Source organism: Pistacia vera, unplaced genomic scaffold (genome assembly GCF_008641045.1).
Source record: "Pistacia vera cultivar Batoury unplaced genomic scaffold, PisVer_v2 Contig263, whole genome shotgun sequence".
NCBI classification, from domain to species: domain Eukaryota; kingdom Viridiplantae; phylum Streptophyta; class Magnoliopsida; order Sapindales; family Anacardiaceae; genus Pistacia; species Pistacia vera.
Genome location: NW_022196072.1, coordinates 286554 through 297641, shown reverse-complemented (window position 1 = coordinate 297641; position 11088 = coordinate 286554). Strand labels below are relative to the sequence as shown.

Genomic DNA, 11088 nt, shown 5'->3' with positions numbered 1-11088 from the left:
CCCTTACAATAAAATATTAAAAATTAACAAAAACATTCTCACCCATTAAATATCGACAGCCAGCCACCACTGTAAGAGGGTGGTCGAAAGTTACCGTAATGGCATACGATCAGTCAGATCCAATCGGTTATGCGTCATTATGACAACTTCTGACCACCCTCCGACGGTAGTGATCGATTGCTGACATTTAATGGGTAGGGGTATATTTATTAATTTTTAATGTTTTATTATGCGGGTGTTTAACAAAATTAATAAATTTATAAGGTGTTTTCGTTAATTTTCAAAGTCTACTTTGTAACAAAAATCCAACTCAACTTTTTCAACATAAAGTTTTATTTTTGACATGATCTGTCAATGATGTGGGGGATGATAGCGGCGAATCATGGACGGGGGAGATTCTCGAGAAGGGATTGTGAAGCTGTTGTGTTTGGATCAATATCAGGGTGGATATGATTAAAGCCATGATCAGCTGCGTCCTCCACCAATTCCGTTTCAGTGGTTTAGAGTTTTAGAGATCTCTGTTTCTGCAAAGTTGTTCTACAGCAATAATATTGAGGTATATTTCATAGCTTTCTTGTTATTTCAATAAGTTATTTGAACTTTTAGGGCACTCCCGAAAGGGAAAGCCTATAGCCATGATATCTTAAAACTCTTGTTTGATTGATGGTTAATATTCTTTCAATGAATTGAAGTTTTAAAGACTAAAGTTGAAGATCAAAGAGTTGTATTTATGGTACCATTTTTTTTAGTATCACAAAACACCAACTCTAACTCTAATGTCATCATACACTAGTCTCCATGTAATCTGCTCAAATTCAATCAACAACTCCAGCTTAGAGGTAAAGCTAAGTAAATCACTCAACTAAAATGAAGACCAATTTTATTGTTCTTCAAATCTTCTTCTTTCTTTATCTATTTCACTTCACAAACTCATCATCATCACCAATCATCTCAAGATTCCAAGAATATCTCCAAATCAACACCTCTCAACCCTCTCCTGACTACAAGAAAGCCACCACTTTCCTCCTCTCACAAGCCCAATCCCTCTCTTTAGAATCCCAGACCTTCGAACTCGCTAAAAACAAACCCATCGTTCTTCTCAAGTGGCCTGGATCCAACCCTTATCTACCCTCCATCCTCCTCTACTCTCACACCGACGTCGTTCCGTCTGAGCCGGAAAAATGGTCCCACCCCCCCTTTGGGGCCCACCTGGATTCGGAGGGAAATATCTTCGCCAGAGGGTCCCAGGACATGAAGTGCGTTGGGATGCAGTATTTAGAGGCAATTCGGAAGTTGAAGACAGGTGGGTTTCAGCCTGTGAGAACTGTTTACGTGGCTTTTGCTCCTGATGAAGAGATTGGAGGTCATGATGGAGCTGAGAAGTTTGCTGAGTCTGATGTCTTCAAGAATATGAATGTTGGTGTTGTGCTTGATGAAGGTAATATCGATTCTTTCTACTTAAAGTTTACTACTTTCTTTCATAGTTAGTTGATTATTATAGTGGTTTCTGTCATAGTTAGTTGATTATTACAGTTGTTGAAAGAGTTAAAATATCAATAATGTTGCTGTCTTACCTATTAGAGCTGAAATTATTGCATTCGAATCCCTCACCTATCTCTTATCTCTTATAAATATTCAATTTGATGTTAAAGTTATCGCCCTCGAATCCCTCACCTATCCCTTATAAATATTCAATTATTTCGATCAGTCAAACATCGATCATGGCTCGATCTTATGCTGTATCCACTACACCTTAAAATTGGATGGGGTTTGTCAAGGTTAGGACCTTAAATGAAAACTTATGCTTTTTCATTAAGTGATTTTGAATGTGGTATCATAGCTCAAGGTTTTGTTTTCAAATCCTTCACCTATAACTTATGAATATTCAATAGTTTGTTTCAGGTGAGAAGGCTTGTTAGTCTTAAATATCAATGTTAGGTCTTTTAGGGTGGAGCGGTTTGTTAACTGTTATGGTTACTTTGGAATTCAGGGTTGGCTTCTCCTAGTGAGGAATCAGTGGCAGTGTTTATGCAGAGAGGTGTCCATGGTGGTTAGTTATTAAGGCTAGAGGAGCTCCAGGGCATGGGGCCACCTGTATGATAATAGTGCCATGGAGAACTTGTTTAAAAGCATTGGAGTGTGAGGAGGTTTAGAGGTTCACGTTTGATTTGGTGAAAGCTGGGTTGAAGGGTGAAGGGGAGTCATTTCGGTTAACATGCCCTTTCTTAAGGCTGGCACTCCATCACCAACTGTGAGTTCTTTTACAAGTTTGGAGCTTGGTTTTTTGTTATTTGTTGTTGCTTCGATAGCTTATTTATCAAATTTTGTTGTATATGATAAATATAAGAATTAATTAGGTGCTACTTTAATTTTATGAGTTTATTCAATCTGTTTTGGTAATCTTTTTATAGATCGCAACACCACTTTATGAGTTCCGTTGCTGATGGAAAAAGATTAGCAGTGGTATGAGGTCTACCCATTTTAAATGGTGAAAACATCAGGCATAAATCACTAAGATGTAGAGTCAAGATGCTAGACATAATCATCTTTCAACAAATGCCTAATTGTTGTCAAACATAGAAAGTGAAAAAGAAATGAGAGGATATTTTGCATAATATTTTAATGATCTATGATAGCACCTTTTCCCCTCCAGAATCTCTACACCAAATGTTACAATGATATACGCTATGCTGTAAGCTATTGAAATATTCCCTACTTCTCTCTGTCTACCAGGGTTTGTCATGAATTTGCAGCCATCTGAGCAGAAGCAGGTTTTGATATTCGGTCCCCCCTAAAGCAAACACGGAAGCTTTGGAGAGACGATGCTGAGAATGGGCGCCTGCTTCACGCAATATGACGTTTGAGGTTATAATCTTAAGATTCTTACCTATTCAGATCATTTCACAGTACAAAAGGATTGGTTTACTTTGTTATGCTGACTGTGATCTGAAAGAGATTTTTTTAACAAATGACTGTAGAAGACTACAGATGCTGCTTTTCTTTGAATATTTACTATAATGTTAAAAAAAAATGTGTGTGCACTTGCCATTGATCACTGAATGAAGGTTTTTCTTATATTTTGTTTCTTCTTCCTTGCCACTTTCTTTAACTTGTTTTTAGCTTGGACAGTTCAAGCAAAAAACTTCTGTACATGACAAGTTTGGGAAACCAATTATAACTGCGACTGATATTTCAAACCCATGGTGGAGCCTTTTGGAGGAAGCAGTTAAAAATGCTAATGGAAAACTAGGTAAGCCAGAGATCTTTCCTGCCTCCACAGATGCTCGCTACTTCCGGGAACGAGGCCTGCCAGCAATTGGCTTCTCTCCTATGGCAAACACTCCGATTCTGCTTCATGACCATAATGAGGTGAATGGCTTATCCATTGTTTTGACTTTCTGTTGATTGTATAGTTTCGATGTGTCTTTCTATGGATTTTACTCATAAAAATGAAAAACCTTGTTTGGAATTGGGATCCCGTGCTTGAGATTTGTTCGACACTGGTATATTCCTGGTGGATAACTAATAGCATTTCTCTTGCTGCCATAATATTGGCAAGACTAACTTCAAGCAATACTTTACTAACGTCGAACATGAATTTTACTGTTAGCTTCCTGGCTTGATTGTCATGTTTCACCCTGGGCCATCTTTTGCTCTGTTGTTTCCAGATTCTATCTCTCTTTTCTTTTCTTCCTAACTAGCGTTACCTTGCTAAGCTTGACATATCCAACAAACCTATTTTTTTCTGTGTGATAAATCTTTTTTGCAGTCAACGTGCATTGGATCTAACCATCATAATTCATGTCATCTTGTTGCAATGTCTGATAAATCCAATATGCATGCTAAATGCTTGTGATCTGACGGCCTTATTTTCACCTTGTTGCAGTTTCTAAACCAAGCTGAATACCTGAAAGGGATTGACATTTACGAGTCTATAATTAAAGCTTATGCATCTTATGTTCAGCACACAAAGGAAGAAATCTCAAGAGATGAGTTGTAAGCAACCAGCACGGTGCATTTCTAATTGAGACTAATTCTCTCAAGTCATCATGATCTCTGTTTCGGCCTCATTGTAACATATGGGAGTTGAGGTTAATAGATGTCTCTCTGATGTATCAATAAATAAGGAAGCAATCTGGTACGACGACTGGTTAAATGTGTTGTTTGCTGAATGTTATGGTAAAGGATTTTTGCTTTTGCGACAGCATCCTAGTATTTGTTGTATCATTTCTCATTCTAAATTGCATATAGTATTCAACTGCATTTAATATCCATCTATCTGATGACTGAAAAATGGTAGCATCAGGAAACAATTACATATTATTTATCATTTCTTTAGTACATGTGATTTATTGGCCACACTGTCAACTTCTATGGTGGCTCATAGCCCTACCTAGATTCAAACTGGTATGAGCAGTGATCATGTCCATCAACCTCGTCACCCTTCTTATTATGAATGATCACTAAGAAATCATTCTTAATGATCTTTTGTTTCTTGCTTTAAGCTTCAAAATTTGCTTGAATCCACATGACTATCTGATTAATGCAGAAGCGCTTTGCGATCTGCTAAACATGGTTCTCTTTTTTTACACTCCTGTTCGATGCTGAGTGAGTAGCAGTATGTACATAGATAAATGTCAAAAGAAGAAACTATTAGGAGATTCTAACACAACCATGAGACGAATATAAGATAGCTGTTTAGCTTCAAAATAATCATTCATCAGCATCCCCTACGGCACCAACCCGGCAAAGTTGCTAGATCCCAGGTTGACTGGTTTAACCGGCCGGTCAAATTGGGTGAAAAAAAATTAAAATTTAACAAATATCCCTTAGAAATTACCGTTAAGTTCCTCTAGGTTTGAAATTTAGCAAATATACTCTAAATACAAATTGGCGATAGACTGGTTGGCAGCGGCAACTAGACTTGGCAAAACGGGTCTGGACCCGTGGGTCAACCCTAAGCCCGGGTAAAAAATATAGGGTGTGGGTCTTTAATATTGGACCTGTTTTTCTTCTACTCGTACCCGGCCCGACCTATTTTGCCAACGGGTCAAGCGAGTACACCCGCGGGTACCCGTTTGTTTTTTTTTTTTTAAAAAAAAAAAAACCTTTTCTCTTTTCATTTTGCAGGGATACCCTGAAATTAAAAATTGAGGAATCCAAATGGGTGGTGAACTGATGAAAAATAAAGTAGGAAAGTTGAGGAAGAAGATGATGAGAAGCGAGAGGGAGTTAACAAGAACAAGACAAAGAGGGCTAGAAACAAAAGACGAGGGATCATCCATTAAATATCAAAAACTTATTTCATAGTTTTGATCGAATTAAATGAAAATTCGATTTTGATTCGCTACCTAATACAGATTTATCATTGTTAATGCACGCTTCACCGAGGCCACCAACGTTCAAGAAAGCTTGTGGAAGCTTCTCAGGTTGCTTCTCCTTCAGTTACAACTTGAGCCAAAGATTTAGAGAATTTTAAGACCATGTCAATTCATTCTCAAAGTGATCCCCATCCCCATGTTTTTGCCCCAAATAGCAAAATCCCTAACTCAAACTTACTCTCTCTGTCTCTCATCAACCTTCTCTCAAACTCATCGTCACTGAAATCCTTAACTCCATCGTCGTCGCTTCTCCTATCTTCATTTCTCATCAGCCACGTTTGTACTCTCCACGTTGGCGCATCAAGGACAATTAGTAAAGTTCTTTTCTCTTTTCTTCTGTAGATTTTTTCGTTTTTCATATTTTTTTATGTGGGTTTATTTGGTTGATGAGGAATGAAAGGACAATCGATAAAGTTCTTTTATCTTTTTCTTTGTTAGGTTCTGGGTTTCTGTTTGGTTGGTGAGAAAACTTGGGAGAAAATGTGGGTTTCTATTTTCTGTTTGGTTGGTGACAAATTTTGCTCAAGAATCAAGATTTTAGGAAGATTTGGGGGTGTAACTGCAAAAATCTAAAACTGGAGTGAACAGTACGGGCACCCGCGAGTCCACCCATACCAGCATAGGGTAGGGTGCAGGTCCAAAATATTGGGCCCGTTTAAATCGACCCGTACCCGTTAGACTCGATTGTACCCGGCCCACCCGCCCGTTTTGCTAGGTCTAGTGGCAACACACCAAATACAATTCCAATCATCATTTGAGCCCATTTCCCATAAAATCTATCCAATATCTATCAATTTTAGCCAAATCTCACCGACGTCGGCATCAACATTCCAGGCTAGATCTCACCACCATCAACATCGAAAACCCCCCCATCACCACGAAAATACTCCCCTCAGCCTCCTGAATAAAACTCACCTCACCCCACCCCCATTAGCCTCGTCAATCACTGGCGAAAGTCAGCTGTTGTTGTTGCCTATTTATTTTTTATTTCCGGTTGATTCACTCATTGGAAATCAACTTCGTCGCCACCATTGTACTCATCGACACTTTCTCTTCAAAAGCCCCAACATTCTGGTCTTCGATTGTTCGCTGATCATCATCCTAATTTCTAAGGTTTTTGGTGAATAGTAAAACGGGTAATTTGGCTTGGTGAAAGCCCTAAGTCCCAGTTGAACCGATCGGGTTGGGTCGAATTTTAAAACATTGGTTAAATGGGAGGCATTCATCAGTAAGTGAATTCTTATCCTCCAAAATAAATTTTGTTAAGTAAAAAGCCAACTACCAAAGACATCAGAGAAATATAATATATTATATCCTAACTTTACCAAGAAACAACCACTTTTAAGTAGTCTGATAGTAAAAGAGCAAAAGAATATTTTATGAGTTCCTGAGTTCAAGTCTTCTAGACACTTATAGGGGTAGCCACTAAAACTTTTATTTGACTGGCACAATGACTCTTATCCGACTGACAATTTCAGGGCCCCGGGGATTAGAGAACGACCCGAAAATTAATTGAGGTGCATACAAATTGGTTCGGACACCCCTGGTGACTTAAAAAAAAAAAAAAAAAAAAGGCTTTACCAGAAAAACTACCTGACCCACTGAAGTTGCACCATGCCGTTTTGACAGCTTACTCCTACTCGTGTAAGAATTAAAGAACGAAAATGATAGAGCCACCGAAGTTTGCGCACCAAATCTGTGCACCGAATGACGTGATAAAATCCTTACCGTTGATTAATATTAACTGATAATAAATCAATGGTCAGGATTTTATCACGTCATTCGGTGCACAGATTCGATACACAACTTTCAGTGACTGTAGCATTACTCATTAAAGAAACATGGGCTGAGGTATTGAGAAATGGAACAGTATATAGATACCCAAATCAGCTTCTTGATATTGTTACTATAAGAAACCAGAGCATCTACAACTACAAGCAAGCAAAAATACAATATAGTGGATCGTCAACCGTTGCTCCTCGTGATAACAAAACGGTAATGTTAGTCTTACGAAGAAGCCTACAAAGGAGGCATACAAAGATAATCTTCATCCTTCATCTTCATCATTTCTCTCTCTCTTTCTCTTTTTCTATTTTTTCTTTATTTTTTTCTTCACTTTGTAAGCTTCTTTGTAGGCTTCTTTATAAGGATGGACTTATTCATAACAAAATCCCCAAGAGTGTCCAAGTTCAACTAACCTTCATCAGTTGTTAACTACTGTTACACATAAATTATTAACTAGCAATGAGAATGCTGTTAGAGCTTAGAGGTAAGGGGAAGTGAATCAGTGAACCAAGAAAAACAGACAAATAAACGAAAATGAAGACCAAATTGATTCTTCATTATCATCTTGTTCAGATCTTCTTCTTTCTTTATCTACTACAGTTCACAAACTCATCTCAAGACCCTTCATCAGCTATTATCTCAAGATTCCAAGAATATCTCCAAATCAACACCTCTCAACCATCTCCTGACTACAAGAAAGCCACCGCCTTCCTCCTGTCACAAGCCCAATCCCTCTCTTTAGAATCCCAGACCTTCGAGCTCGCTAAAAACAAACCCATCGTTCTTCTCAAATGGCCCGGCTCCAACCCTCACCTACCCTCCATCCTCCTCTACTCACACACCGACGTCGTTCCGTCTGAGCCGGAAAAATGGTCCCACCACCCCTTCGGGGCCCACCTGGATTCGGAGGGAAATATCTTCGCCAGAGGGTCCCAGGACATGAAGTGCGTTGGGATGCAATACTTAGAGGCGATTCGGAAGTTGAAGGCAGGTGGGTTTCAGCCTGTTCGAACTGTTTACTTGGCTTTTGCTGCTGATGAAGAGATTGGAGGTCATGATGGAGCTGAGAAGTTTGCAGAGTCTGACATCTTCAAAAACTTGAATGTTGGTATTGTCCTTGATGAAGGTAAAAAAAAAAAATGAATGTTTATGTTGGTATCAGTGTTTTCCTTATTTAAAAACTTTTAAGTTTTGCTTTTGTATGAGTAATTTCTTAAAAGTTATTGTTACTTTGGAATTCAGGTCTGCCGTCTCCCAATGAAAATTACAGGGCATTTTATGCAGAGAAGGGTGCTTGGTGGCTGGCTATTAAGGCTAAGGGGGCTCCAGGCCATGGCGCAAAGCTGTATGATAACAGTGCGATGGAGAATTTGTATAAGAGCATTGAGAGTGTGAGGAGGTTTAGAGCTTCACAGTTTGATTTGGTGAAGGCTGGGTTGAAGGGTGAAGGGGAGGTCATTTCGGTTAACATTGTATATCTTAAAGCTGGCACCCCATCACCTACTGTGAGTTCTTTTACTACTTTGGAATGTGGTTTTAGATTAATTGGTATTGCTTCTGTTACTTATTTAGTTATTTAGTATAATGAATCATTTAAGAAACTCATTATGCTCTACTTCGGATTTTGGAGAGTTTTATTTTATGTATTTGTAACTTTTCTATAGATTGCAACACCACTTTATGAGTTTTTCTGCTGATGGAAAAGTGTAAGCCTGTGATAATATACATTTTTGGTCTACCTATTGTAAANGTGATAATGACCAAGTCTTTTGTGCCAAGTTTCTGACTCTTCTAGCCTAGTTGATAGAGCTAAATTATTGGTGTTTTTCCACTCAACCGGGAAGGTTTTCCCCAGCATTTTTACACACATCAATTCAGCTCCTTTAGGATCTAATATAGTGCATGCTTGGTTTTGAAAATGTAAGGAATAGCCCTTCTCTAACATTTGTCCAACACTCAATAAATTTTGACTAATCCTAGGCACATATAACACATGAGAAATTATCTTTGTACCTGACCAGTTTTGGATAGCAACATCCCCCATGCCTTTGACCTCCATGAACTCACCATTTCCTATCTTAACTCTGGAACAATATAAGCTATCTAGGTTAATGAAATTTTGTAGGTTTGTAGCCATATGGTTGGTGCAGCCACTGTCAACTAACCAAGCTTCATTGCTAGTTTGTGCCGTGTAACAAGTGGCCACAAAAAGTTGCTCAGCCTCCTGACATTGTTGCCGATCTTCTCCAACCTTTGCTTGTTGTGTTGGTTGGCTTCCTTTGTTCTTACAAACCCTCTCAATATGCCCAAATTGCTTGTAGCTTCTGCATTCTATGCCTGGTCTAAACCAGCATCTCCTCTCCGGATGTCCTTTCCTTTTACAGTGAGTGCAAGCTGGAAATTCTTTCACTCTACTAGGCTTTTCTCACTGGTTATTACTCTTCTCTTTCCCCTTTCTATCTCCAGCATACTTCCTAGTTTGTCCTTGTGCAGGTGTGCCTTTATAGCTTGCAACCAATGCACCCTCACTAGTGTCTTCTTGCCTCAAGAGCCTTTTTTGCTCTTGAGCTTGGAGAGCATGGACAAGCTCAGTCAATGTGATTTGAGTCATGTCTTTAGAGTCCTCAAGGGAAGAGATTTTGGACTCAAATCTCTTTGGCAAACTCACCAAAACCTTTTCCACCACCCTTTGATCTGTCAACCCTACTCCCATTAGCCTGATTTTGTTGACCACACTCATTAGCCTGTCAACATAATCCTTAACTTTTTCTGCTTCCTACATCCTTTGCATCTCAAATTCTCTCCTTAGATTAAACACCTGCATATTCCTTGTAGTGGTGCTGCCTATATATCCCTCTCTCAACTTATCCCATGCTTCTTTTGGAGTCTTATATGCCATGATCCTTGTGAATACAAGGTCAGTCACAGCTGCATGAATGTGAGAGAGAGCTCTAAGTGCTTTGTCTGTTTCTTCCTCATGAAACCTCATTTGATTCAACGTGGGATTCTGTCCCAAAAGAGGTGGCTGCCTGTTTTCATGCACGTATTGCCACAGTCCTTGTCCCCAGAGAAAAGCCTTCATTTTGACAGCCTAAATATGGTAGTGTTCCCCATTGAATACTGGCGGAGCCATCAAGGCAGATTGAGTTGCCATGTCTCTATTTTTTGTGTCTGTCGAAAGAACTGATGCAGGTCAAAGTTTTATTGAGAACGAAGGAGGGTACTCTTGAGTTGTAATCGATGGTTTAAGATACTAGGTTTCTGGTTTTGTTAAGAGGCTCTGATACCATTTGTTGGTTCTTAGCCAGAGAATACAAAGAGAAAGATGAAAGAGAGCTCTGAAAAATGATAGAAAAAGTTCTCTGTTTTTTCATTGATAATATTCAACATATATAACAGTTAACCACTCTCTGCTAATACAACAACTACAGCAGAAATTTCAGTTTTTAAATTCAAACTTAACTACTAATATTACAAACACATTACATATAATAATTCTAACTTAAATATCCTTGAGTCATTTAACAACAATTCATTACAAAAACACTGCCACACACGTTGAACCACTGTTGTAGGATATCTTCAGTAGCTTTCCAAACACAAACCTGCTGAATTGCACACTTGATGATTCTAGCAAGGTATCACTGCATCAACAGTTTTTATATCATTTCTCATTCGAAATTGCATATAGTGTTCATCTGCATTTAATATCCATCTGATGACCCAAAAATGGTAGCATCATGGAAGACTTACATATTATTTATCATTTCTTTAATACATGTGATATATTGGTCATGCCATCAATTTCTTTGGTGGCTCACAACCAACTTAGATTCAGATTGTTATGAGCAGTGATCATGTCCATCAACCTCATTGACCGTTCTTAAGTAAAATGATCACTAAGAAGTAATACTTACGATTT

The 11088-nt window shown here is 38.6% G+C and overlaps 1 protein-coding gene and 1 pseudogene across 1 annotated transcript; both read left to right on the top strand.

Annotated features, from left to right (window-relative positions):
- Positions 1-710: 710 nt before the first annotated feature.
- Positions 711-4341, top strand: LOC116132916 (annotated as a pseudogene).
- Positions 4342-7545: 3204 nt separating this feature from the next.
- LOC116132915 (aminoacylase-1-like) lies at positions 7546-8761 on the top strand. The gene is made up of 2 exons (XM_031418596.1): positions 7546-8292; positions 8409-8761. The coding sequence occupies exons 1-2, from the start codon at positions 7701-7703 to the stop codon at positions 8744-8746; spliced, it is 930 nt and encodes a 309-aa protein (XP_031274456.1). The 5' UTR covers positions 7546-7700; the 3' UTR covers positions 8747-8761.
- Positions 8762-11088: the final 2327 nt, after the last annotated feature.

What these genes read in the sequence shown, in the direction of transcription:
- LOC116132915 (XM_031418596.1), top strand. Translation starts at nt 7,701, where the DNA reads ATGAAGACCAAATTGATTCTTCATTATCATCTTGTTCAGATCTTCTTC. An exon ending in TGGTATTGTCCTTGATGAAG is followed by an intron (nt 8,293 to 8,408) that starts GTAAAAAAAAAA and finishes TTTGGAATTCAG; the next exon opens with GTCTGCCGTCTCCCAATGAA.